The sequence below is a fragment of the Mangifera indica genome, chromosome 1 (assembly GCF_011075055.1).
Source record: "Mangifera indica cultivar Alphonso chromosome 1, CATAS_Mindica_2.1, whole genome shotgun sequence".
Taxonomy (NCBI): Eukaryota; Viridiplantae; Streptophyta; class Magnoliopsida; order Sapindales; family Anacardiaceae; genus Mangifera; species Mangifera indica.
The window spans coordinates 24,474,406-24,500,403 of record NC_058137.1 but is presented as its reverse complement, the minus strand read 5'-3'; the positions used below and the strand labels follow the sequence as shown (position 1 = coordinate 24,500,403).

Below are 25,998 nucleotides of genomic sequence, written 5' to 3'. Positions count from 1 at the left end.
AAAAATAAAATATATTAGAGCTACTAAAAAATAAAGAAATTTAAAAGACTTAATATAAAATTTTAAGAATTATATTAATATTTTATATATTTAAAACTAAAAATTTTTCTAAATCTATAGGGGTCAACAAAATTTTACATATATCAAATTAAAAAATTTTAAAAGTCAAGGGGATTCATCTGACCTCCCTTAACCCCATCTCGGTCCCCCTTAATTCTATCAATGGTCCTTAATTAAAAGAACTAAAAAGTCATTTATATTGAAGATTTTTTTTTTTCTCTTTTATTTTTTATTTCTTTTTTTCTTATCATTTGTAACACCTTTTCCTTTTCTCCCTTTCTATTTTATCCTTTTTCCTTCCTTATTTCCTTTTCATTATCACTCTTTTCTGTCATTTGTTATCTCTTCTCAATCCAATCTCAACTGATTTCCCAAAATTTGAATTGACATCTCATATAATGGATCTCTCTTGTTGTCTTCTCAGTTTTTTGCCAAGAAAAAAGTCAATTGGATAAATCATCGCTAGTGATCCATGTGTGTCTTATCTCCCTCTTCTTGCAATATTTGTGTCTCAATCATCTTTGTCGACAACAACTCCTTCCTACCATGGTTGATTCAACTACTTCTTTGTTAGTGAATAAAAATATTTTGGTTGTAGGGGTGTAAGTGATAAATTTTGAAATTGATTAGGGTTTTGATATTTTTGAAGACTTTAAGTAATAAATTTTAAAATTAGTAAAAATATATTGATAAATTGGACATTTATATTAAGTGTCAATAAATATTTGATAATTTCAATAAAAGGGTAAACAATCACTTCCAAAAGAACCAAACATAATTCATTAAAAGAATAGATGATAGGTTAAAATTTGGACCTTTTAAATTTAAATGTGAGAATTTGTTATTTTATCAAAGTCATTTGGCTTTTAGAATATAGTACAAAATCAATCATTCATTACCGACTGAAATTTTCCACCCAAACTTTGATGAAATACATATTTATCATTTAAGTTTGAAAATTTTATTTTTCCACCGTTATCCAATTTTATTAATGAAAAGCAATAATTAGAAGGTTAGAAAAGTTATTTTACCTAAAATTCTCTCAAATTCCAATGTGTATTAACATCTATTAAACACATAAAGGTTATATTTCACTTCATCTAAAAAAATTTTCTTCTCATTTTTTTTTTTTAAATTTTCACTTCCCTCCCTTCCTTTATCTGCCTACTTCCCCCTTTCTTTCATTATCAAATTAACTTTTTCCATCTCTATTCTTTATTCACTGTAAGTTCAATTCCCCAATACCTATACATCTCAAATCCTTTTCTTCACTTTCTCCATAATATCTTCGTAGCAAACACAAACACTACATCAATCAGATCCAAGCAAAATTATTGGGATCGGAATTAGTGAGTTGGATGGTATTAGTAATGTCAAAAGAGAAAAGAAAATACGTGAAATTAGAAATTAATGTGGATAGGAGGTCTCAACAATGCTCTTTTCAATTATTTTTTAATTACACAAATTGATTTGATATACAAATTGAACCAAGTTTATATAAACATTTTTTTTTAATTTAAAAAGAAAATTTTTTAACTCGAAAAGAAAATCAAATTCAATATGCCCATCTCAAGTGAAACCAAAGATTACATTAGGTGAAGTATCTAGAGTGCACTTTCTTATGGGGTGTTTGTGCTCTTAAAGTTTGTAAGGCTATTAGCGTTGGTCAATTTGGTATGCAAGTATGACAATTTTATAAAGGGATCATAAAGAGGGGTGGGCTGTGACAAGTAACTTTTCAAAATCAAAACTAGTCAAGTTGATCAGCCTTTAGACAAGTTTCTGAAAGTGTTCATAACTGTTTGAACAAATGTTATTGATGAGAGTGTCACAATTACGAAATAATGGTGGTGGCGGTGATAGTGACAAAACTAAGATGATGAAGATAAAGATCCGACAACCATTGGTGATAGATATGAGTGTTTTTCATTGACTTCTTTTATTAAATTTAGTTTTTTTATCATCGATAGTGATGGTAAAAATGATTAGTTTAAGGTATATTCATATTTAAAAAAAAAGACATATTTGATAATTGATATTTATATTAAATATTAAAGATAGTCCTATAATTTTTTTAAAAGAATAAATTAGTAATTTTATATATTAACAAAATTAGCGAACATATCAGGAAATAAATTTTTTTAACTTAAATAATATTATCATTTCATCAAAATTTAGATGAGAAATGGTCATTTATATTCAAATGTATATGGATAATTGTACCAATTAATTATATAGTAAATCACATGTTAACCAATTCTTTTGTATATGGTCTGCCAATTGACAAACACTTAAATATCTTTCAAACATTTGAATGATCATTAATCATGTCACAAATAATATTCCTTTAATATTTGGATGGCTAGCTCTGGGGGCACATGTCCCCATTAAATAATATAAAGTATTATTTTGTAAAGACCTAAGGAATATTTCTACATGGTGAAAAAATAAAAACACATTTATACAAGTTTAAAAATTCAAAGATTTATCGATATCTAAATTTATGTTAAAATTATTATTAAATGTAAAGGTAAAACTATTAGTTAAACAATAATATTTAAAAATATATAATTTTATCTCATTTTTCCACTCAAATTTTAAAAAAATTAACATTTCACCATGGTCTCAACTTTAAAAAATGACTTTTGCCCCCTCAATCTCTAGGTTTTCTTCTCTCTTATGACGACGACAACCATCATCTCTTTTCTCCCTTCTCCTTCTATCACAATCGATGACTCTAATGAAAGGTGAAGAAGCTTCAACTGACTACAAATTGAAGATGAAGGATCAGCTTCGATGACAAATCCCTTGCGTTTCCATTGAATCAATTGCAGTCTTTCCATCGCCTTTTGTTGTCGACTTGCCTATGGATCTAGATGTGGTCATCAATTCCAATTAAATCAATGACTTCGTCTATTTGTCTAGACAAATAATAGTCTTCTCCTGTGAAGACAAGTCTTAAAAAAGAGAGAGAGATAGTCGGACAATGCCAATTATTAGAGAGAGAGCAATTTTGGTAGAAAATCAAAACCCTAAGGAGAAAAAGTGAGTTTTTTAAAACTTAATTTTGAGAAAAAAAATTTTTGTTTTCCAAACCAAATAGAAAAAAAAAAATTTTATTTTATTTATTTTAATATTACTAATTAAACGATGATTTTACTCTTAACTATAAAAAAAAAATCTTGAATATGTAAAAATAGATTAAACTTTGGATAGATACTTGGATTTTTAAATTCTCACAAACATATTTTTATCGTTTTACCTAATCTTGAGTGGAAATAGTCTTTTAAACTTTTAAACTTTTATGAGCAATAAACACCCTTCTCCTTTATTCATTAATCTCAACGTATATGTTCGACATTTTTTAAATATTTTTTCTCCCACTCAGAGTATATTTATATTTCCAAATAAATTTACTTTTCGGTTTCTCCTGCTTGTATGGTTAATTTTTATATTTTTTATCAGCAACTTTTTAACGTTCTAATTTTTTTCTTGTTCCCACTGAAACAGAAACAGGCTCCCTCCCTATAAATAAATGCTGTAAATGATGAAATTTTTATAGGACGTATCAAATATTTTAGAGATGCATGGTACCATAACGATAATCTTAGGTATTAAACAGCTCACACAAGTTGTACATTTTTTTTTTCAAATGATTATAATTTATTGAGGTGGCTTTGATATGACTTTACGATAAGATTCAACCCAATTTTAATTTAGACTAGCATATAATGCCACTAAAATGGTAAAAGAAATATAAGCCATACATGTTATGGTAGTGGGTGGGTAAGGCTACTCCAATTTATAAAGTTAGATATGTACTCCAAAACTAGGTTAATCTTATTTTCGATTTTTTCAATTTAGAATATGAGTTACATAAACCATGTAGCATGGAAATAGAAACACAAAACGGAAATGTTAAAAAATGTATAAATATAAAATATATATGAGATTTTTCTAAATACGAAATGTATAAAGTACGTACTTAATTTTGTTTGGTCTATCAACTGACAATCAAATACACAATGTATATCCAATTTGATAAAATTGATTTTTCAAGCTTTTATCCATAGTTGATATGCATAGTTAATTTAAAGTATCAAGCTTGATAGAATGAATGAGGGTGACCATGCCAATGTGCATCATAATCTATCTATTTTATGTCTTTAATATTGTAAAAGGAAAGGCGTAGGAGTTTGTTTGGGAAAATGATAAGTCAACAGTATCATCATAATTGAAAGTCATGAATTGATTAGCAATCTTATAATAATCAATAATGCATAAAATGAATGGACCCATATATAAAGATCTTACCAAATTCATTATTCTTTCGCAAATCATGACGTTATTCTCCCTACCTTCAAATTAAAACAACAATGGCCTACCTATCTCATTTATTGGTGGATCACAGGGCATTGCTTAGGCCAAATGACTACTTCCCAAATGATAAATTCTCATTTCTTAAGTTAAAAAGAGTGCAATATTATGTGTATTTATTTTAAATATATATTTATATATGTTATCATATGACTGAATGTTATTTTATCTTTTATTCAAAATTATTTAATTATTTAATGACATATATAAATGTGTATATATTTATATATTTAAAATAAATAAGCATAGTTTTATTATTTAAAAAATTAATTTTTATTTGCCATCTATATCTATTAATGAATATGGTTGTTTTTCTAAAAATTACTGTTTTGCCATTTTATTAAAATTACAAAACAACCTTTAAATTTTATTATAAATATTAAATTATTAATATATTTTTACTAATTAAAAAATTTATTACTTACACTTAAAAAAAAATTAAAATTCTAACAAAATTTTAGAATATTGTATTTTGATCAATTATGTGAGGGTAAAACTGCCATTTTTTTTATTTTATATATGTATTAAGATTTTAAAATTTACTGAAAACACCCTTAAACTTTTCGTTAATTTCCAAAATCTATTAAATTTTTGTTAACGGCTCTAATATTTGTTAAAATTGTAAAGGAAATTAAAAAAATAATGGAGAAAAGAAAAATAAAAAGAATAAAATAAAATAGAAAAAAAAGTGAAAATGGAAAAATTTACATAAGAGTAATACTATGTATACTCATTTTGAGTACATAAATGAGTATATATTTATATACGTTATCATATAATTGAGTATTATTTTATCTTTAATTTAAAATCATATAATTATATAATGATATATATAAATATATACTTATTTATATACTTAAAATAAATATATATAATTTTATTTTATTTTACGTAAAATAATCTTTCTACTATCTTACTTAATGGAATCCCTTAACCGAATTTAAGAATAGGTAGGATTTCAATTTTTTTAAATTTAAGTGATAAAAATAATTATTTTAATAATTATTTAGTGAAAAATAGACCTTTAGCCTATAATATAGTTTGTTATTAAAGTGTGGTTGACAAATCAAAGAAAAAGATAACGACCCCACGCCCATTTTGGTATACGTTTATTCATATGAATAATCAAATCAAATTTATTGATTTCTTGTTTGTTTTAATTAATCTTTGAAAACCTACGAATCATTTATGAAGGTGACATGAATCCAATTAAAGGAGAAAATGACGAAGGTGAAAGAGACAAGTGTGGTCAAAAGGAGGCTGCGCCGACATCTCATCCCTCGAAATCTAATTTCAGATTTATCCTCTTTCCCCTCTTATCCATCACATTTTAAATGTTTCTTTTTCATGATAATACCGCTGTTAAATAATTTAAATTAAGGGCATTTTTAATACAAAAATAATTTAATCGTGCCAATCATGTTAGGTGGGCAATCCTTAGCCATCATCATCATCAAACTTTTTATCATCAGCCGCACCCAACCTTCTTATTTACTAGCACGTTTGATTTGATAATATTTTATTAATAAAATTAAAATAATATTTTATTTATAAAATTTAAAAATCATTTTAAGGTAAATTATTTAAAAAATTATTAATTATAAATAATTATTATTTTTGATAAAGTTTAATATATATAAATAATTATTATATTTAATTAGAGGTAATAAAAATGTATTAATAATTTATTTTATTTAAATATCTTTAAGGATGATTATTTTAAAATATTTTTTATATTACTTATTATTTTAATTAAAAATAATATTAATCAATATTATTTTAATAATCTTTTAATACTTAAAGTGAAAGTAATAATCAGATTATCATCTATATTATTTACCACATCACTATTGATAATAAAATATTATTATAATTTTTTATTATTGACAAATAAATAAGGTAACGTAAATAATAAAAGATAAATTATTAAAGTAATATTTATTGCATATGAACCAAATGACCCCTGCAGATTTCCTTACCCTATTCTCCTCTTGTCATCCACTCTTGATTGGGTGCAGTTTTCTCTACTCTTACATTCCATTTAGTTCGAGTGAAATAGTATCTAATATTCCTTCTTATTTACATAACTAAATATAATAATTATTTTTAAGTCAAAAGCGAAGGTTTAGTGTAAATTCAAACTTATATTTATTAATTTTTAAAAATCTAAATATTTACATGTCTGTTAAATTTTATTATTATTATTATAAATAAAATTATCATTTAACACAAATATTTTAAAAAACTATAAATTCATCGCATTTTTCTCTCTTAAGTTTAAAAAGTAATAATTTTTTTCCTACATAAAGTTTGAAAAATGACTATTTTCCCCCTTAGTGTTTGCATTTTCTCCATTATCGCCCTTTAGTAACCAAAGTCGACCAACCTCAATCGTCGATGCTTCTCACTCTCTCGAATGATGACAAATTGTCGATTAATCGGAGGTGGACTAACAATTCATAGGAGACAAAGAGATTTATTCCAGATTGTTTTCTGTGCACAAGCCAATTGTTTAGGGTGGAAAAGAGAGGTCGTCGACATTGAAGATCGTGGCCGAAGAGGAAAAGAAAAAAACCCTAAGATTTGAGGGGTGAAATGTGACTTTTTAAAATTAAAAAACTTTATGAAGGGGTGAAATATTAGTTTTTTAAAATTTAGGGAGGATAATATAATAAATTTTATTTTTTAATATTATTAATAAAATAACGATTTTACCCTATTTTTAACAAAAAATTTCATTTCCAATTAGCCTATAGATGAAATTTTAAATTTTTTAAATATTATAAATGTGACTTTAAAATATATTAAAACTTTAGTGTGAAATAGTCTTTAGCCTTTTGAAAGAAATTAATTAAAATAACCTATTTTAATGGAGCTAAATGACATTAACCGATTAGGCACTCACGTGAGCATTGCCCAGAACATCCATCAGGCAGGCTGTTACGCAGTTTCCTTTTTGGGCCCAGTATCAAGATGCTAGCACTCAGCAGAATACTTTATGATCCAGCCCTTTAAGATAACGGGCCGCTAACATTTGGCCCTTATTATGAATCGAAGTTAACATCTGTGACTGTGACATGAACCCTAGAAAATTTCGAAAATCTTGATTGTGTTAGCTAAGCGCTAAGCTTTCCTGATGAGACTAATGACTAAACTTCCTATCGTCACAAGAATTAGAGTCGTCTTTGCTTAAGCAGCAGAATTCATCTGTTTCTTCTCTTTCTTCTATTTTGAATCTCGATCTGGGAACTTTCTTCGGCTCTTTCTCTGATACCGGTAACTATTCCTGTCTACTTGAACAACTTTTAATTTATCTGAATTATTTTTTCTTTTTTTATTGTTGATTATTTTATTCTTTTGTATGGACTTGCTATATTTCCCGCGTTTAGTGCTTCTTGTGTGTAGATCAGTTTATGCAAATCCAATGATGATGGTGTAAAGTTGAAATTAACCGTTTATAATTTCTTGAAGCTGGTTTTTTATATTTCTTTTAGCTTTTAAGATGTTGATCAATCGTTTATAATCTCTCATTCTAATGTAAATTTGAACTAAATAGACCATTCCTATAACTAAATTAATTACAAAAAAAAGAATTTACAAAACAAAGCATGATTGATCACTGTATAATGAAATTTAAAATTTCAGTTTCAATATTTCAAACAATATAATGAAATGCGTGCTTACTCTAACTTCTTACCTCTTCGCATTTTGTATTTTCAGAGCAACACCAAGGCTTTGATCATTAGTCCGTGCCAATTCTACTCGTAGAAGACTAGAAGTAAGTTGTCTTCATCTAGATTTTACTTCATTGAGTTATGTATTATGGATTTCTCTTGTTTGTAATTAGTTAAATTTTGGATTTTAGGTTTTTCTATTCATTATTCGATTAGGGTTGGAATTATGTTATGATTAGGTTTTGTTTTATCTCTCCTGATCTTGATTTGGCAGCAGTTCAAACACTTCATCTATCTTAGTTCCTTTTAGTTTTTCCCCTATCTTGGTGTTCATAATCTGTCCTTCTCTGGTTTCTGTATTCTTTATTTCTTCTTCTGTTGACAGTTGGCTTTCTATTTTATTTTAGTCAGAAGGAGGAGAAAATGGGAGAAAGAAAAGTGCTGAACAAGTATTACCCGCCGGATTTTGACCCATCAAAACTTCCCCGGATCCGACGACCAAAGAACCAGCAAATTAAGGTCCGGATGATGTTGCCCATGAGTATCCGGTGCAACACGTGTGGAAATTACATTTACAAAGGCACCAAGTTTAATTCTCGCAAAGAAGATGTAATTGGCGAGGTAATTTTTTTTCAATTTAGTTAATTATCTTTTGATTTTATGCTATGTTTTTTTAAATATTGAATGCTTTTGCAGACATATCTTGGAATCCAAATATTTAGGTTTTACTTCAAATGCACAAGGTGCTCGGCCGAGTTGGCTATGAAAACAGATCCCCAAAATTCAGATTATGTGGTGGAGTCTGGTGCAACTCGTAATTTTGAGCCATGGCGTGATGAGGATGAGGAAGCTGACAAGGAGAGAAAGAAGAGAACTGATGAAGAGACAGGGGATGCAATGAAAGCTTTGGAGAACAAAACATTAGATTCCAAAAGAGAGATGGACATCCTTGCTGCACTTGATGAAATGAAATCTATGAAGGTCTGCCTTAAAAATTTCACTTCATATTTAGTATTGGACATTGAAAAGAATCTGTAATTGGGTATTGAAATGTTCACTTTTCTGTTTTTTGCAGTCTAGACATGCGACTGTCAGCGTTGATTCAATGCTTGAAGCTTTGCAGAATTCAGCTGCAGAAAAGGTATTGGTAGATTATAATCAAATTTCTTAGCTTGATTGAACAAGTGTATTTTTTCAGTCTTTTCTCCCCTGAAAAGCTTTGTACTAATTGATTCAACAAGATAAATATTGCATCAATTATCCTTTTTGTGGAGGTTTTTTCATTTGAGTTTATTGTATCTCCTATGATCTGAGTTGTGTTTTCCTTTTAGCCAGAATGAGGCAGTGGAGAACTTCTTGGTTTGTTTTCTTCTGTGCATTTGCAGGGTTATTTTAGAACGTCCTGCTGCCTTTTAGGCCTGGATGATTTGTATTATTCTTTCAAACAACTCCATAAACATTGTGGTGTCTCCACTTAATTTTTTTATAGTATGAATCTGTAATGATATTAATGCCATTTTTGTATATTGTTATGGCACTTCTCTGCATGGAACTACTTATGAGTGATGGATGAAAGATGAGTGCACATGCTGAAAAAATTTGAATCAAATGGCTGTGGTACTTAATTCTTTTACCTTGTTCCCCATCTCTTCTTTATTATAAAATCCTGACCAAATCAGTGGGTTCATGTGATGACAGGAGAAGAAGTTGGAAGAAGAGGATGAAGCCCTTATCAGATCAATATTCCATGTTAGTATCAGCATCCTCTCTTGCTAGTTTATTCCTCGTCCCATCTGATTCTTTGTTGATGATTGATTTATAATTTGTCTTTGAATGCAGAAACCAAAAGAAATTGTTCGAAGGATTTCTGATGAAGATCTGGATGATGGAGATATGTTTCAGCTGGAAAGTGAAAGCAGTGAAAAATCAAACAATAACTTGAAGGTATGCTGTTGTGGTATCTATGGGTTATGCTATTTGTTTATTATGTTATAGTTATGAATGAAGAAATTTTGACATTGTTTTTGTTCACTCTAATCTTAATTCAATCATACACATTTATTCATGAAAGTCAACAAGGTGGAGTAACATCATCTAAGAAATGAAATAATACCAAATATTTTGTCTTGAGACTTCATTCAAAACCAGCTATGCATGCTTTGTACATGCTCCAAGCTTTATCTATTCTGGATGGATTGTGCATTCACGTGATCTGTGGCTTTGTATTTTGTACAACCATGTGAGCCTTTGTTGAGTTCTTTCTTCACTGGCAAAGATGACACATCTTTTAAGCTTATTTTATGTCTTGTATTGGCAAAGTTTTGATAGTAATCATGAAATGTAAATTTGTGAGCTTATGTTTTCATGTATGTGCATTGCAGAAGAGAAAGGTTTCTGAAGAAATTCCAAGTAAGCCAACTGATTCTTTAATAAAAGACAGCGTTGACAGCTCCAGTAATAGAGGTATGCCATGATCTTTTGATTGTTTGTCTTCTTAATTCATATACTCTATATATGGCATGCACTGATTATAATGGATCGTGATAAAAAGAGCAGTGGAAACTCTTTTCTATGCCTCATTTTTTTTCTTTTAATTTCTAGTAGGATAAGGTTGCCACGTGTTTCATTAATCATGATAAAAAGAGCAGTGGAAACTCTTTTCTATGCCTCATTCTGCAGCATTGACTGATTATAACTGCCTGAGCAATACTTTGGAAACCAAAGTTGAATAATACTCATATCAAAATTGAAATTATATTCATAATTTCTTAATTCATGCCAACAAATCTGCACACTGTTTTCTCTTGATGAATTTTCAGTCATGCAATCTTGGCTTCATGCTTAGATTATGTAAACCGAATTTCTATCCATTAATCTTTTGCAAGATTCTACCCTCTAACATGATGATACAAAATATGCCTTTACTAGAAGCTGATTTTATGTATGCTACAAACCGAAGTAGTGTCAACAAGATAGGAATGTAATACAAAAGACTTGAAGAGTTGGTGAAGTTGCACAAGTAACATTATATCTTGTATGGTAGACTAGAATTTAGGAGTGTCAGTTTGTCATTTACCAGCGGAAGTAAGGAGATACCAAGGAATAGGGTTGGATTCAATCTGCCAAGTTTGGACTACACCTAGTTTGAGATTGATTTGAATTCAAAAGAGTCAATTTGAGATTGACTCAAGATCAATGAACTGAGACTTGAACATGGTTCCAAAACAATTTAACTTTGAATTTAATCCAAACCAGTTTGAACTCGGTTTGTTTATGAGAACGAGTCCTATCCTTAGGCTCAAACTCATCTCAGTCGATCTGAGCTAGAATTCGAGCTCAAACAGTTCTAATCGAATCCAACCTTACCTAGGAATGTAAACTAGACACCTGTTATCAGTGTTCCGGTTTTTGAGATAAATGGGCTCACTCATATGTATTCAGTTTATGCATGAATTATCAAAACCTATGCCCTTTTTTTTTACCATTATGGAATTTTACTTTGCAATGATTAGCTACTAACATATTCTTGTTGTGGCTGGCTGTCAACAGAAACTGTGAATGATTCAGGTATCAAAAGTGATTCAAAGCCCCCTCAGAAAACTCCTTTGGTTAGGATAGCAGTTATCAGAAAACCACTTGTGGCCAGTGACACAAAAGTTGCGGCAAAATCTGAGAACCAACAGGAAAGCACTGGACTGCTGTCACTCTGCCAGAACTATGATAGTGATGATGAGTAGTTCAGTTTTTTCGTAAATCAAAGCTTTACACTTTCCTTGGACTCTTCATTGTAAAATTTCTGTTGAAATCTGACCGTTCAGGAAATATATGCATAATTCATTTAAAACCACTACATAAATAGATTGAACTTATTTGTTGTTTAAATTTTAAACATGTTTATTGATTGGTTTTCCTATTGAATAGAAGGAAAACTACTTAATAGTACTTACTATTATTCCATTAGAACAAGATATTGGAGAATGGATGTGCAGGAAGAAAAGATCAGAAAACAATACATTCGCTCTTTAAAGCATTCATGGAAGCAACAAAATGCATCATCTATAAGATGCAGAATGGATGTGCGGGAAGAAAAGATCAGAAAACAATACATTTGCTCTTTAAAGCATGCATGGAAGCAACAAAATGCATCATCTATAAGATGCAGCTCCTGGAATGACCATAATTCAAGTGCAACAACATACTGGAATCATCTCAAGTGTTAAGATCACTACATAACTTCAAACACTTACTATTAAGAACACGATCAACCAACAAGTCATGAAATAGCATGTGACCATTTCACTAACATTATCGATACCGAAAAAGGATTTTGGCTTCACTGGAGAGAGTGATTCTTTATTATTTGTTGCCTTTCTTCTTCCATAAGTCTCCGAACTTTCTAATTCCAGAACCCTTTCGCTTACCACTGCTGAATCCATCATCTATGTCATCTGTTATCCCAGGCGATCCTACAAAGCCAGCATACCCACCTGCCAATGGCTCAAACACACCGCCAAAGTGCTTATCCATGGAGACACACCTCTCAGGAATCCTCCCATTCATCTCTACACCCCCTGCAAGCACAGCTGCCGCAGCATCGGCTGCTTTTCTCCACTGTTCTGTCTGCACTCTCAGCTTCTTCATCTCTGTTTCTAGCGCCTCTTTCACTCCTGCCACAGCTTCCAGCTTCTCCTTTAACTTCACTGCCTCTTCTTTACTTGCCTTCAGCTCTTCTCCAAGTTGGCTCAGGTTCTGTGTCATTTCCTCATTTTTTGCTTCAGCTGTGGAAATGTTCAGGGTAGCTTCATTCAATTGCAGCTTCAGGTTTTCATTTTCTTCACCACTTACCACTAGCTCATTTTCCTTCTCTTCTAACTTGGATTTTAGCATAGTTATCTCTTCATTTGCTAAAGATAAGTCATGGATGGATGCTTTCTTGGGCTCCGGAGTTGCCGGTGGTTCGGTTGATACACCAATTTTTTTGGTCTCTTTTTCCTCAGAGGTTTGTTGGCTGATTTCAATCTTCGGGTCAACTGTTACTTTCTCTACTGGAACTTCAAAAACATCAGTCTCCCACCCAATTTTATCCTGAACTTCATCCCCAGGATTGGTTTCTGTTATTTTAGCTTCTTTGATTTCACTTGGAGAATGCTGTTTTGTAATCTCCATAGACTCTGGAGCTTTTGGTTTCTTGGTTTTCTTCTCCAGTTCTTCTTGAGCTTCCTTCTTTGCAGCCTCGGCTGATGCCAACTGGTCTTTCAGAACCTTTAGCTCTTCTTGTGCCTGCCCAAGTTGAGACTCTAAGTCTGCAATGCGAGTGCCAAGTTTCTTCGGGTGTACAGGATCAGAGTGAGGGGCACCTCTTGGGGAACGACGGTCTCCAACCTTGGGACTGCGATCAGCAATTGATCGATGATGGGGAGGATCTGAATCAGAACTTGATGTCCTGAGCTGATGCGGACCTCGAGGAGACTGTCTTTGAGGCATTTCCGACCCCCTGTTTCTCATTAAAACAAGACAACAAAATCAACCAAATATTATTTACACACTCCACTTGAATCTTATTGACAGATGCTATTCACAGAAATAGACTAAAGGTATATAAAACAGAAGGAAAAACCATGACTAAATGGAATTCGATTATACGAGTGATCCCACAAAATGGAAAGCAACTCAACAGAAATCACATCCCCAGATGAAATGATAAACAAAGTAATCGCGATAAGATTAGTGTCTCTAACCTTGACCTCGGCATTTTGAACACTAGAAGATCTATGAAGAAGAAGAGCTATGCGAAGGAATATGCAATCAAAAGCTTGTAATCTGCAGAAATCAATTTGCCGAAAGCATTAATATACAAATTAAATCAAGGCAAATGAATGCAATAGAAACATAACAAGAACATCCAAGCAGATGTGAAATACATTGTTAAACCAAGAATAAACAATTCTTCGATGGTTACACCATTTAGGCCAGCAAAAGTCACAATGAGTCTTTGATTCTTATACCTGCAACTGCTGGAAGGTCAAAACTCAAGTGCCTGTAAACAACAAAATTATAATCTGTTTATATCCTTTGTCTTGCATACAGATTCACAATATAAAACAAATGAGGTCTGGCCACGGCATGTGACTGTCAAAGTAAATTTTCAGACTTTCCCACACAAACACAGGATCACCACAGACATTGCAATGTGATTCATTATAAGTTCTTCATCAACCAAAGAGCAAAGGAAATACATTTTTGCCATCCCCACAATCAAATGGCCCCTTACGCAAAATTAGAATTACAAATTATACATCAAATGCCCCACAAGGAATAGAAATGAATGAGCAATATCATTTCAACATCTTCCGTAGCTCATCGCAGAGCAGCTGAGCCATGAATTTCAAAAGAGGGTTAACACTTTATTGGCCCACCATTTTAGGCAACCAATGAGATTTCAAATTATTCAATAATTGAAAGCAAAACTTTTCACTTTAATTTTGCGCAAAATTTGAACCAAACCCACCTCCATCTTTTTCACATAATGAATTACTTTCATATTGCTGATTAAATCATGCCAGCAAAACAATGTGAAAAACAGAAAAAAAAAATGCAACACTATTAGCGATTTCCACTAACTTTATAGTGAATAATGTGGCCATCGATAAATGTTATTAGTACTTCTTGCCAGTAATGTTGCTTGCTAGAAACATAATGTTTCCTTAACAAAAATCTTCTTACTTTGCCAAAACTTATCTACAAGAAACCAAAAACACAAAAAACCAACAAAATCCCAAATGAAAATTCCAAGGAAATCACTTTTTCCATGCCTCCACGTGTTTTTTATTTTCTCAAGAGCTTTTCTGGGCAGTGCAAAAGCACTTTTCTTGTTCCATCAATATCAAAATGTGCGCATTTTCTTAAGGCTTTAATAGAATAACTTTTTTTTTTCTTTCCATATTTTCAAACTCACAATGGCACTTATAATATTCTACTCCCTTTTTTCCATTGCTTCAGCTTTGCTGACAAGTTTTAGAGTAGTGGATGATATAAAAAGGAGCAGAGGCAGGCATGTTATGAATAAATACGAAAATCAGAGCTCAGGATGAAGCAAAAATATTTATCCCACGCGCCTGGTATTGTATCATAGAAATTTGCTAAATTTGTATGTATTTGTACATACAAGACAACCATAGACCAAAAACAAAATTCGTGTACTGAAATCTGTTGGTTTATAATTTTTTAGTTGATAATTCAAACAAAACATTAAAAATTAAAATTTCAAACAGATCACTGGTCATAAATCACCATGTTTGAGGAAGTTGATTAAATGGGTTAGATCTTAAAAAAATCTCAACAGTATTTCGAGACCCTGCTGATGATTATGTGTTTGGTAGCTGAGAAAAGAAAAGAAAAGTGATTAGATTTTACACTCCCATTTTAAACAATGAAACAAATCAAACCACAAGAAAACCAGCAATGCCAGACAATATGTATGCATATATAGCATAAAAAAAAAAAAAAACAATGCAAGAGAAGATGAAGAAGAAGAAGAATATCAAGAAAATAAACTTCTTTTCACCTCACCTTGTTTTCTGAATGTGAGAGCTTTAGCTTGAGCAAGACATATTCTTCATCTATGATGAATTTATGAGAAACCCTTTTGAGGAAAATACAAGAAAATCAATGAAGAAGAAAGGTAAACTCTTTTTCACATTAAGTGATTGAGACAGAGAGAAGTAAAGTTTGAAACTTTGCAATAAAGCAGGTGGTGGGATTGAATAGTGAGTGTGAGTGATGGCACTGGAGAAGAGGACAAAAAAAGAATTTAAAAAATAATGGGGGAAAGCAAATCAATTTAATGTAATGTTAATTCTTGAAAATACAACTTGTGTAATAACAATTGACACTGTTGTCTTCCTCTTGTTCCAATGACAGTGGTTGCAATTTTTCAACTGCATTACAAATTTTATTATTCTTTTTCAAATTTCAGATCTTTTAACTTATGCATCTTAATCTACATTACTTATAACTCACACTTCTATATCTCCTAGCTGTATCATATATATAATTATATATTTTTCCATCATGTATAATTTATAAATAATAATTTTAAAACTGACAAAAACATAGATATTATATGTTCTTCCAATCATAATATTTTTCCCCATAATGAGTGAATTTGTGATCTGATTCTATTACATGTTATGACTTAGAGCAATTGATGTGTTAAGTGGAGTACTAGTTTATATATTGTGCTCAAGAATAAAATTATGTATATAAATATTTTTTATTCACATTAATTGATATGATAATAAATAATTGAATTAAATTTTATTAAAAGTTTGAGAATGCACAATAAACCATAGTTTTGAAAACTAAATCAAATTAGCTGATTCAACGAGTTGAACCGAGACTCATAAATTAAAATGGTTTTGGTTCGTTTAAAAACCGTTTTTAAAGTTAATTCACTTTGGATCAAAATGAATAATTCGAATCGATCAATTAAACTAGATAAAAAATCGAGTTTAACCACTAGTCAATTAGTTTAACCATTGATTGGATCGGATCATCATTTTTATCAGATCAATGTTTGATCCAATTAAGAAAACATTGCAATAAACAATAATATTAAAAATACTGCAGATTTTTATTTTTTCACATATTTTTGCCTTTTGTGTAAAATCATTTGGGTTGAACTATTTAGGAGAATAATATTTAACCATTTTATTGTATACATCAATTTTGAATGATAATTAACACCAAGTTTAGCCATAGAAAGAGATTTGATATGAGGAGTGATGTTTAAAACATTCTTCCTCATGTCATATTCAAAATACATGCCATTGTTTGAGATATAATGGAAGTTCATAAATATGATTGCCCACATTTTGTTTTTAAGTGACAGACCTAACTCTTTATAGAGTAATGTTGGACACAAGTGAAAAAAAGAAATCCCAACTAACCTTCAATTTAATGTAATTGGACCTATGTTCAATTTTTAGAAAAAATGATGTGTTTTCAACATGATTAATTTATAATGATAAGATTAATCTATACTCTCAGGGCAGTACTACTACTAGAAGAACACCATGAGCTAAGATTCCAAGTGAGTGAATATTATTTCTTCTTGTATGAGTCAAGCAAATGCAAGTCTTGATATTATAGTATTTGGGTAACATGATTATTTGTTTGTTGGTTCTACCAGTTTATGTTTCCAATAATGCAAATTTATCATCACATGCTTATGAATTATTTAATTAATTTTTGGACTAAATTAATTAATCATACAATTATAACAACATAAGACTTTCCATTAACCAATTACGATATGAATCATGGCATCTTTAGTCCATCAAGCATCTACTAATGAGTTTTCTTGTAAAAGTTATGACATTAATCACTTTTAACATCGATTTGATTATTGATCTGTTGTAAAATCTTTTGTGAACTGATAAATTCTAGTCAAAAGTTTACTTTTGAAATATCGTGAGAGGATTTGAACTATTGCTCTCATGTTTAAAATTTCAAGCTTTTGCTACTCAAACTATCCCCTGGAGGCTAAGCTTGTGTTTTATCTTGATATCCTATGCTATGAAACCATGAATGCAAAATGTTGTGGTCCTAAGGAAGGTGTATGACATGTAATGAAAGTGCAGTGGAGGACTAGAATTGACAAAGCAAGCATGTGAAATCAAAACATATTGCTTCAGACAAACCATGTGACACCTTTCAATGTTTCTCAACTACTCTCTCTCCCCTACTGTACTTGGGACCAACAGCCAAAGGCCATGATTGGCTTAATCATAAACACAAACATCCTGAAGCTACTCTGTCTGCCTACCCATGGATGGATTCAAATACACATTTACATTTAACAATTGATTCATCATCTATCTCATTTTAAAATGTGGATCAAACACAAGAGTGTCAGGCATATTGTTTCAATAATGTTTGATACATACATGAATTCATTTCTGGTGGGAATTTTGCCAAACTGGAACTTCAGGAATTCAAGCCTTATATCAGCCCCATTTTTCAATGTATGGTTGCATCAGTTAAAATAAAATAAAATACTTCTACTCTCCTAAAATGTGCTGATCTGACGCAAATTGCTATTCACACTGGCAAACAGACTGCATTTAATAATGGTTTCAGTTTTTAATGACAAACTTATGCCCTTTATCACAACCTAAACTCAAAGGCATCTTTCTTCCATGGGACTTCTTATCAAATGTAAATCAAAAATCATTCTAACTCAAAGAATACCATAACCAACTCACCGACATTTCATTCATTCAAATAATCTGCTGTCTTTCCTTTTTTTTTTTTTTAACATTTTATATATGGAGAAATAGAGTCCAAGGAGAGGGAATCATAACTACCTTAAACTTTGAACTAGCTGGAAGCAATCTAATGTGCACTTGTCCTAGCTCAAGACTCAGCCAGCTCAGCTGAAGAGCTACTGCCAGCTTCATCTGTTCAAGAACTCCCACCACTGACAACTATTGCCGTCAAACTCCAGGTCCACTGGTCACAGATCCAGCCTCAGCTAGAGAAACGGCCATGGCCAGCATCATCTGCTCCTCAAAACTCTCAGGAACTATAGCTCCTGGGAAATTTTGGAAGTTGCTTTCAATCTCATCAGATGTGGGCATTCCTGAAATTCCAATTCCATCTTCTAAGACATCAGAGCTTGCATAACTGGTACCTGCTTCGGCCAGTTCTGATCCACGATCAACACCCCATTCACCTTCATCTCTAGCTGCTCCCACTCTGCCATCAGGTGATGAGTTGATGGAGCTCTCAGCAGGAGGATAGTTCTCTGCATCTTGGTCCACCCTATGGTAGAACCTGCTACTACCCGGAAGCTCGTTGAATCGAGAAAGATTTGCACTATGGTTTATAGATAATTCTCCGGTTGTTTGCTGACGCTCAGCAAGAGCAGCTATTGCACAAGCAAGCCCACCAGAAGGGGATGACGATGTACCAGCAATTGGAGCCACAGTTGATGAGACATAGTGATTTTCTGTAACATACTCGTCAGATGGAGCAGCATAAGCAGGGTGTTTTTGTCTGCCATTCTCCTGTAGAAATCATTTTTATAATTTTGATGCGACTTCAGAGAACAAGAAATTTAAGTCTAATTTGAGACAGGGACATCCAAAATAATAATTACAATAGTAAGTGGCAGATTTCATATTGTCTTTTTAGTGCCTCAGCTAACTGTGAGTTTGTACCAAAAATCGTTTCTATAACATGAACATAGCATTTAACAAGACAGAATTCATAATAACAAAAATTCTGGAATATTTCCCTCAATTTGAAGGCAATACATAACACTCAAACTCAAGAAAATTTTCCTGTGAAATAGTTTGTTAATCACCTAGAAAATTTATATTTGCAAGGTACAAAAAGGAGAAACCTCAGAAAACATAACCTAGTAACTGAACGTTGGTCATAAATAATGCCAAAACACAAACATAAGAAACTTAGCTGGCCAAGATCAAGCAGAGACATTAATTGATCTTGGAAATTTTTAGTTCAACTGCCAGTAGTAATAAAAAAAATTGTTTATTCACAAATTTGAGTATGGTTTCTGCACAGCCCACTCATAACAATTAGCAAATCACTTTCATAGAAAAGTGATTGCCATTTATTAAATGCCATATTACCTAGCAGCTTTCATAGTAAGGTAAACCATATAGTCCATAAATCTCTTTCTAAATGAGAAACTACAACAACTCATTCCCTTTAGTTGTACTGCTCAAAATTAAACTCATTGTAAATATATATTGGAGTGCCGTTTACCTGAATGGAAAGCCAGATTGCTTCCATGACCATTATATCTTCCAAATCCAGGTCAAATTCATCATCTCTGCAATTTATATAATGAAAACAACTAGCTTCAGATTCCATTTAAAACATCAAATGGACCTCAAATAACTAGAGCTACTAGATAAAATTTCAAATTCCACATATAACAACATATGGTCTTATATTACTCTAAAAAGTCTTATGCATACTCAGGTTCAATGCAGTTATAAAGACAGCCTGTTATTTTTGCAAATATTTAGAGTCAATAATTAGAATAATGTGATCTTTATTATCACAGATTATAAATCTTTAGTCCGTGCAGACCAGCCACTTCTGACATTAACTTTCCCAAAGTAAGTTGTTCCAATTTTCATGTAAGTCTTCAGACTTCTATACTAATGTCACATATCATTTGGTTCATAGTTCTATACTTATGTCACAGTATCAACTTCATTTCAAGTTCTAAAAAGGGGCCTAGGCTTCCTCATTAGGTCACAAGTTATTAACATCAAAATCTTCTGTTGCATTAGACAACCAGATCATTATCAAAAGACACACACACAAAAAAAACACTGTAACTATAGTCTCAGAAGGTTAATAACTATAGTCTCTCTAAAATTCAGCCTGCATAAACTTCATAAGACCAATTCAAAATAAAGTCTGTATATGCTTCAATCTACAAGCAAAACTCAATCCATTTACTTTTTACTAACAAAATTAAAATTTGAATAAATCTTCCCTTAAACTGACAGCAAATGCAGTGCTCTACACCTCAGTAAGTAGATGGCCTTTAGTTCAACACCAAATTATCTTGGATTCCAGTAGAGTGTCATAGGGGTTTTCCCCTTATTATTAAAATAGGAAAAGCAAAAAAAAAAAAAAAAAAAAATCAAAAACCCAATCAGATTGTTTCTTCATTGCAATCAAATCTCTGTTAATTATATCTCAAAACTCCATAAACTTTGACCATCAATATCAAGTCCTCCAAAGCTCACTGACATAAATATGATGATAACAGATGATTTTTGTCAACTAACTCAAGCATTTTGCTGAAGCTTACACATATAAATATGTCCACGTCGAGGGAGGGGTATCAAGAGAAGTAACAAATACCTAGCACAGCTAGCAAGCTCAAAATCCGCACAAAATCCAGTCTGTTGGCTATGAAGTAAATCTATCTAAAATCTATGATTTTTCAGAAATGTGATTTTTGTGAATCAAAAGTTATCATATTGTCATATATGGAACACCAGACAACAAAATAAAAGAGACAAATTAAGAAGGCAAAAAATCTAAGCAAAGAAAAAAAATAACAAATTTCAAAATCTTTGAGACCATAGGTTCCATTTTAACAATTTTGGTCATTCCTATAAAGTTGTTTTATTAATAATTATCAATGAATAACCACCAGGGAAACAACTAAAACTATATAGCAACTTCAACCATGATAACAGCCAAAATCCAATACCTATTTTGTCTTGGGTGTGAAGGTTGTCTAATAACAGGAGTAGGACATGAATCTTGGAAGGATACAATTTCATCACCTTCCACAGATCTAGATGATGGAACTGCAAAGAAAAAATGTAAATCAAATGAAGCAGACACAGATTTTATTAATTGTAAGTGCAAAAGGAACAACTATATAATTTTACAAACAGGAAAAAAACGAAATGATACCAGCTGTTGTGCTGTATTCAATCTCTACAGGTGCTACACTTGTGCTTGATGAACTCAATTGTCTTTTTTGCCTCCTTTCTTCCTCATCCTGTAGCTCCTGCTGCCGCATCCTTATTTTTGCTTCTATAACACGTTGTTCTTCCTGCAGGAATTGGAAAAATGTAAATTATAGTAGCATTCCATCAGAAAATAAATATCCAAACATTCTACAATTTTAGGAAAGCTCTGGGTGACCAGATCTCACAATTTGCTCAATTCCTTTTTCCTCCTTTGTTTTCACACCTCGATACTCCACAGCATAATTTGAGGTTTTGCAAAAAGGACATCTTTAAATGTTAAGAAATACAATCACAGGAAATATGAATTAAACAATGGATATAGAAACAATATAAAATCAGATATTTATATTGCGTTTTAAATTTGAACAAATTGCATTAATACTGAAGGATACTGAGTAGGCCGACCAGAATTAGGATTCTTCATCTGCAAAAAACACTCTGATCCAGGAAAGATAAATCAAATTACATGCAAACATTGATTTACTGAAATGAAAAAAAATTGATGCAAGGGAGAGAAATTAAACCACCGAATATCTACCGGTACAAATGCCTTTCATGCAACATCTTGACCGGTTGAGACTTGGATAATACTACAAACACAACCAAAATAAAAAACCAATTGAATTGTCAGATTCAACTAAACCTGAATACACAAAATAAATCTAAATCTTTTGCTTTTTTTCAAACTCCTCTTGTAGGTCATGGAAAAATGGATGACAAACAAAAGATAAAACAATGTGTTCTTCATCATTTAAATCCACTAGGCCCCCAAGATAAATGAAATATTTGGGAATTGTTGGAAAAGCAACATCAAGTAAATTTTTTTCTTGAAAAATATTAAGCCAAGTCACGGATTTCTTTTTTTTTTTTTATGGACCTAGTTCATATTTTCATCCTGAATTTTATAAAGGAACCAGAGGAGAAGAAACAAAGCCAGTGTTACAAAAATAGATAAAAAGAACAAAGACCGAGATAGAAAAGCACTAACCAAGAAGCATATAGGGCACTCTTCGAGATCATAGCAACACTCATCATCCCCAGGATAGCAAGGAGCAAGCTTAGAGTCAAGAATTAGCTTCCTAAGCTTCTTAGCATCCACGTCTTTATGAACATATAACCCCTGTGGTTTCGTGAACCTCTCATCTACCACTTGTCTCCTCCTTCCCAGCTTATTACCCATCCAATACAATTCTCTTATCTTTTCTTTGCCTTTTTGTTTAGCCCTCAAATTTATCAGAATACAAAAATCAAAAACAACAACCACAACGAAACATTCTGTTTCACTTCACTCATACATTTGATTCCTACAAAGACGAACCTTAATTGAACATAATCAAATGTAGCTGGCAACACATTCAATAGACATCTGCATAGAAGCTTAAACCCTATTTAATACAGACAGAAAATGAATTCACCAAAATAAGCAACAATTGGCTGCCCAAAAACATTTTCAAACCCTGCAAGTGCCAAAAAAAGAAATCAAAAACCCAAATTACAATGAATAAACACTTGCTAGGGCGAATTCACTACAGCAAGTACTAAAACCCTAATTTTAACACCAGAGCAAAAAAAATCACAGCTCCGAATCGCAGTACTAACCTGTCCAATTGACTATTGACTCAACAATTTGCCGCCTAAATTCCACAACACTATAAAAAACAGAGACAAAAACAAGCTTACCTTAAAAAAAAAAACAAAATAAAAATAAAAAAAGAATTACCAAAACGAACGGAGATAAAAACAAAAGGAGATGAAATGAAAACAACAATTAAGTGCTTAAGAAGAACAAACCTTGAAATTCGTGAGCAAATTGTTGTGAAGAGAGAGAGTCTCTCTGATGAAGAGAGTGGAGAGATCGAGAGATTTGTTATCAATAAGAGAAACACGATCAGAACTTTCTCTGTTATATGAGACAAACAAACAAAGAAGCCTCTGCCTTCTTTCTTTCTTTTTTTTTTTCTTTATTTCTTGCTACGGTACGGCGACGTCTCGGAATATTTATTATTTGTTTGATTAGTTTTCGTATTTAAAGTCTTAAAGAAAATAGTTTTAATGATTTATTTATTAGTTTGTATTTAGTTATTGCCGTTATAAGGAGAAAGAGTGATCTCTTGTGGACGGAAACTCAAAGAGAGAGGGAGAGAGAGTAGCAAGGCACGAAACGGTGGAGTATTGAGAGAGAAAAGAATCATCACAGCATCAACAAAGGGAATATACCCACGCTCGGCGATGGGACGCGTGGGCTTGTTTGATGCATGGAAATGGAAATACTATTTGATCTATTTGGCATAATAATATTGAGTTTCACTTAATTTATTTATTTTAGAATGTTTCCTTTTTAGTTATTGATTATTTTATATTTGGAGGATAAAAAATAAATATAAAAATGATACTTATTTTAATTTAATTGATTTTATATTGATTAAATAAATTACATTTTCTCTCCAGACTTTTGTTTATTAATCTAGTTGTATTGTTTGTTAATTAAAATTTAGATATTTTAATTATTTAATTATACCATTTATATAATAAGTTTATAGATCATTTAGGGGTATTTTTTGTTATTCTAGTTGACAAATTTGACTGATATTCTTTTAAGTAAATTTTTATAGAATTTGAAAAAAATAATTCAAACATAGTATTATTATAGAGATATTATTATATATAAATAATTATTAAATTTTATTGATAGCAATACAATAATTAAGATATATTTAGTTAAATTGCCATACATTATGGTAAAATATATTCTTTGGATATATTTTGAAATATTATTATAAAATAAATAAATTAAATTATATTTTTCAAATTGTCTCAATATATTTTTAAAATATTGCATGTGTTATTTATTATTTTAATTTGAAATAAGGTATTTTCATTCTAAAAATAAATTTATAATAAAATTAATTGATAATTTTTATTATTTAATGTATTTATTATATTAACTTAATAAGATGAAATTATTAAAATCTTTTGTTAAATGTCAAATCACTGTTTCACAATCTTAAAATTTTTATTTTTGATAATAAAAAATCTCATTCGAATTTAAACGCTTTTTTTAAAAATAAAATAAAATTTAATCTTAAAATATTATTAAAAACACTTTAAAAAAATATTTTTTTATATAAAACCTTTTCTTTTAACATCCAAATTAATTTAATCTTAATATTTACAAAGATATCAATTCACCGAAAAGAAAATAAAAAGTGTGGGTGTGCTTTACGCTCCAATGAATAGAGTGAGCATCTGAATCAATTATCATGATGAAGTAAGCAAGATGACCCAATTGAGGGACATTCCTGTGAAGTTTATTATTATCATTATTATTAAGTAATGATATCATACGGCCGTTCAATTGGTTGACCAAAATCTATAAAATCTGACAGGTGTCTTAGGTTATAAAATTAATATGAACAGGTTTTTCTTCATTTATATTATTTTCCGGCCACCCAAAGTCTTTCATCTCATTTTAATACACGCAGAAAGCATTGAATAAGACAACACTGTTATAACTAGTCTTTGATTAGGTTCACCCACATTGGTTAAGGAGGGTGAACTATGCTTGCTTGGGCCATCCCTTCTCTTCGTTTTACCCAACGTTTTAACTCTTTGTATGTCTTTGTTGCAAAAAGAATAATATTATATACATTTATTTTATGTATATAAATATATATATTTTTATATTTAAATTTAAACTTATATAATCATATTATGATATATATTTATTTATCTTATATGGGTATACATAATTTTATTGTTTTAAAAAATATAGAACAATGTTTTATACATATATATAAAATTTAGATACATAGGTGATGTATTATTATATAACTAAATGAAACTTTATATTTAATTTAAAATTATTCAATCACATAAGAATGTATTATTTGTGTATTCAAATTATATATAAAAAATATGTATTCGATTTGCTCTTTTTAGTTTTTATTATTTTGTCAACTTTTAATCAAATAAGGATAATATAAATTAAATTAATAAAAGATTTTTCTTCTTAAAAAATGTTCGAAGTTGCAAAGGAATAAAGAAAAGAATAGGGCAAGTATGAAAGGAAATGATTTAATTAAAAAAAAAATGAGTGGGGGTCACTCCTCTTAGTTTATTTATGAAGATGAAGATTATATTATTCTTGTTAATATAGAATAATTTTAAACAATTGTGGTTTTCAAAGATTTAAAAACCAGACCGGCCGGTCGAACTGGTCAGTCTGTGAACCGGCACTGTAGTCGGGCGCTGATGAAGGCAAAACCGTTTTGGAATTGAAATCGGATTAGACCGCGGTTGAACCATCGGTTCTCTCCTGAACTGCAGTCCAACCCGGTCCAACAGATCTCGGT

The 25,998-nt window shown here is 30.9% G+C and overlaps 3 protein-coding genes across 10 annotated transcripts; 1 reads left to right on the top strand and 2 right to left on the bottom strand.

Moving 5' to 3' along the window:
- Nucleotides 1-7,497: 7,497 nt before the first annotated feature.
- On the top strand, nt 7,498-12,053 carry LOC123223221 (splicing factor YJU2). Its single transcript, XM_044646344.1, has 9 exons — nt 7,498-7,713; nt 8,158-8,215; nt 8,519-8,732; nt 8,808-9,092; nt 9,187-9,252; nt 9,810-9,860; nt 9,951-10,055; nt 10,493-10,574; nt 11,661-12,053. The coding sequence occupies exons 3-9, from the start codon at nt 8,535-8,537 to the stop codon at nt 11,846-11,848; spliced, it is 975 nt and encodes a 324-aa protein (XP_044502279.1). The 5' UTR covers nt 7,498-7,713; nt 8,158-8,215; nt 8,519-8,534; the 3' UTR covers nt 11,849-12,053.
- Nucleotides 12,054-12,188: 135 nt separating this feature from the next.
- On the bottom strand, nt 12,189-15,879 carry LOC123223190 (interactor of constitutive active ROPs 4-like). Of its 6 annotated transcripts, none has more exons than XM_044646314.1 (5): nt 15,681-15,879; nt 15,402-15,490; nt 14,033-14,148; nt 13,850-13,931; nt 12,189-13,605 (listed from the first exon to the last, which is right to left on the bottom strand). In XM_044646314.1, exons 4-5 carry the CDS (start codon nt 13,861-13,863, stop codon nt 12,468-12,470), a joined length of 1,152 nt encoding a protein of 383 aa, XP_044502249.1. In that variant the 5' UTR covers nt 13,864-13,931; nt 14,033-14,148; nt 15,402-15,490; nt 15,681-15,879; the 3' UTR covers nt 12,189-12,467. The 6 variants fall into 6 exon arrangements, with proteins under 6 accessions (XP_044502249.1, XP_044502265.1, XP_044502230.1 ...); XM_044646330.1 differs by having other exon boundaries at nt 14,117-14,148; XM_044646295.1 differs by lacking the exon at nt 15,402-15,490.
- Nucleotides 15,880-18,359: 2,480 nt separating this feature from the next.
- LOC123227038 (E3 ubiquitin-protein ligase DA2L-like) lies at nt 18,360-23,767 on the bottom strand. Of its 3 annotated transcripts, none has more exons than XM_044651661.1 (10): nt 23,438-23,767; nt 23,246-23,326; nt 22,635-23,103; nt 22,185-22,236; nt 22,039-22,084; nt 21,832-21,913; nt 21,588-21,729; nt 21,379-21,478; nt 19,905-19,971; nt 18,360-19,180 (listed from the first exon to the last, which is right to left on the bottom strand). In XM_044651661.1, the coding sequence occupies exons 3-10, from the start codon at nt 22,824-22,826 to the stop codon at nt 18,608-18,610; spliced, it is 1,254 nt and encodes a 417-aa protein (XP_044507596.1). In that variant the 5' UTR covers nt 22,827-23,103; nt 23,246-23,326; nt 23,438-23,767; the 3' UTR covers nt 18,360-18,607. The 3 variants fall into 3 exon arrangements, with proteins under 3 accessions (XP_044507596.1, XP_044507589.1, XP_044507604.1); XM_044651654.1 differs by having other exon boundaries at nt 23,246-23,295; XM_044651669.1 differs by lacking the exon at nt 23,246-23,326.
- Between the last annotated feature and the right edge of the window lie 2,231 nt (nt 23,768-25,998).

What these genes read in the sequence shown, in the direction of transcription:
- LOC123223221 (XM_044646344.1), top strand. Translation starts at nt 8,535, where the DNA reads ATGGGAGAAAGAAAAGTGCTGAACAAGTATTACCCGCCGGATTTTGAC. An exon ending in TTATCAGATCAATATTCCAT is followed by an intron (nt 9,861 to 9,950) that starts GTTAGTATCAGC and finishes CTTTGAATGCAG; the next exon opens with AAACCAAAAGAAATTGTTCG. An exon ending in TGACAGCTCCAGTAATAGAG is followed by an intron (nt 10,575 to 11,660) that starts GTATGCCATGAT and finishes GGCTGTCAACAG; the next exon opens with AAACTGTGAATGATTCAGGT.
- LOC123227038 (XM_044651661.1), bottom strand. Translation starts at nt 22,826, where the DNA reads ATGGGTAATAAGCTGGGAAGGAGGAGACAAGTGGTAGATGAGAGGTTC. An exon ending in AATTCTGGTCGGCCTACTCA is followed by an intron (nt 21,914 to 22,038) that starts GTATCCTTCAGT and finishes TAACATTTAAAG; the next exon opens with ATGTCCTTTTTGCAAAACCT. An exon ending in TGAATACAGCACAACAGCTG is followed by an intron (nt 21,479 to 21,587) that starts GTATCATTTCGT and finishes TTTTCTTTGCAG; the next exon opens with TTCCATCATCTAGATCTGTG.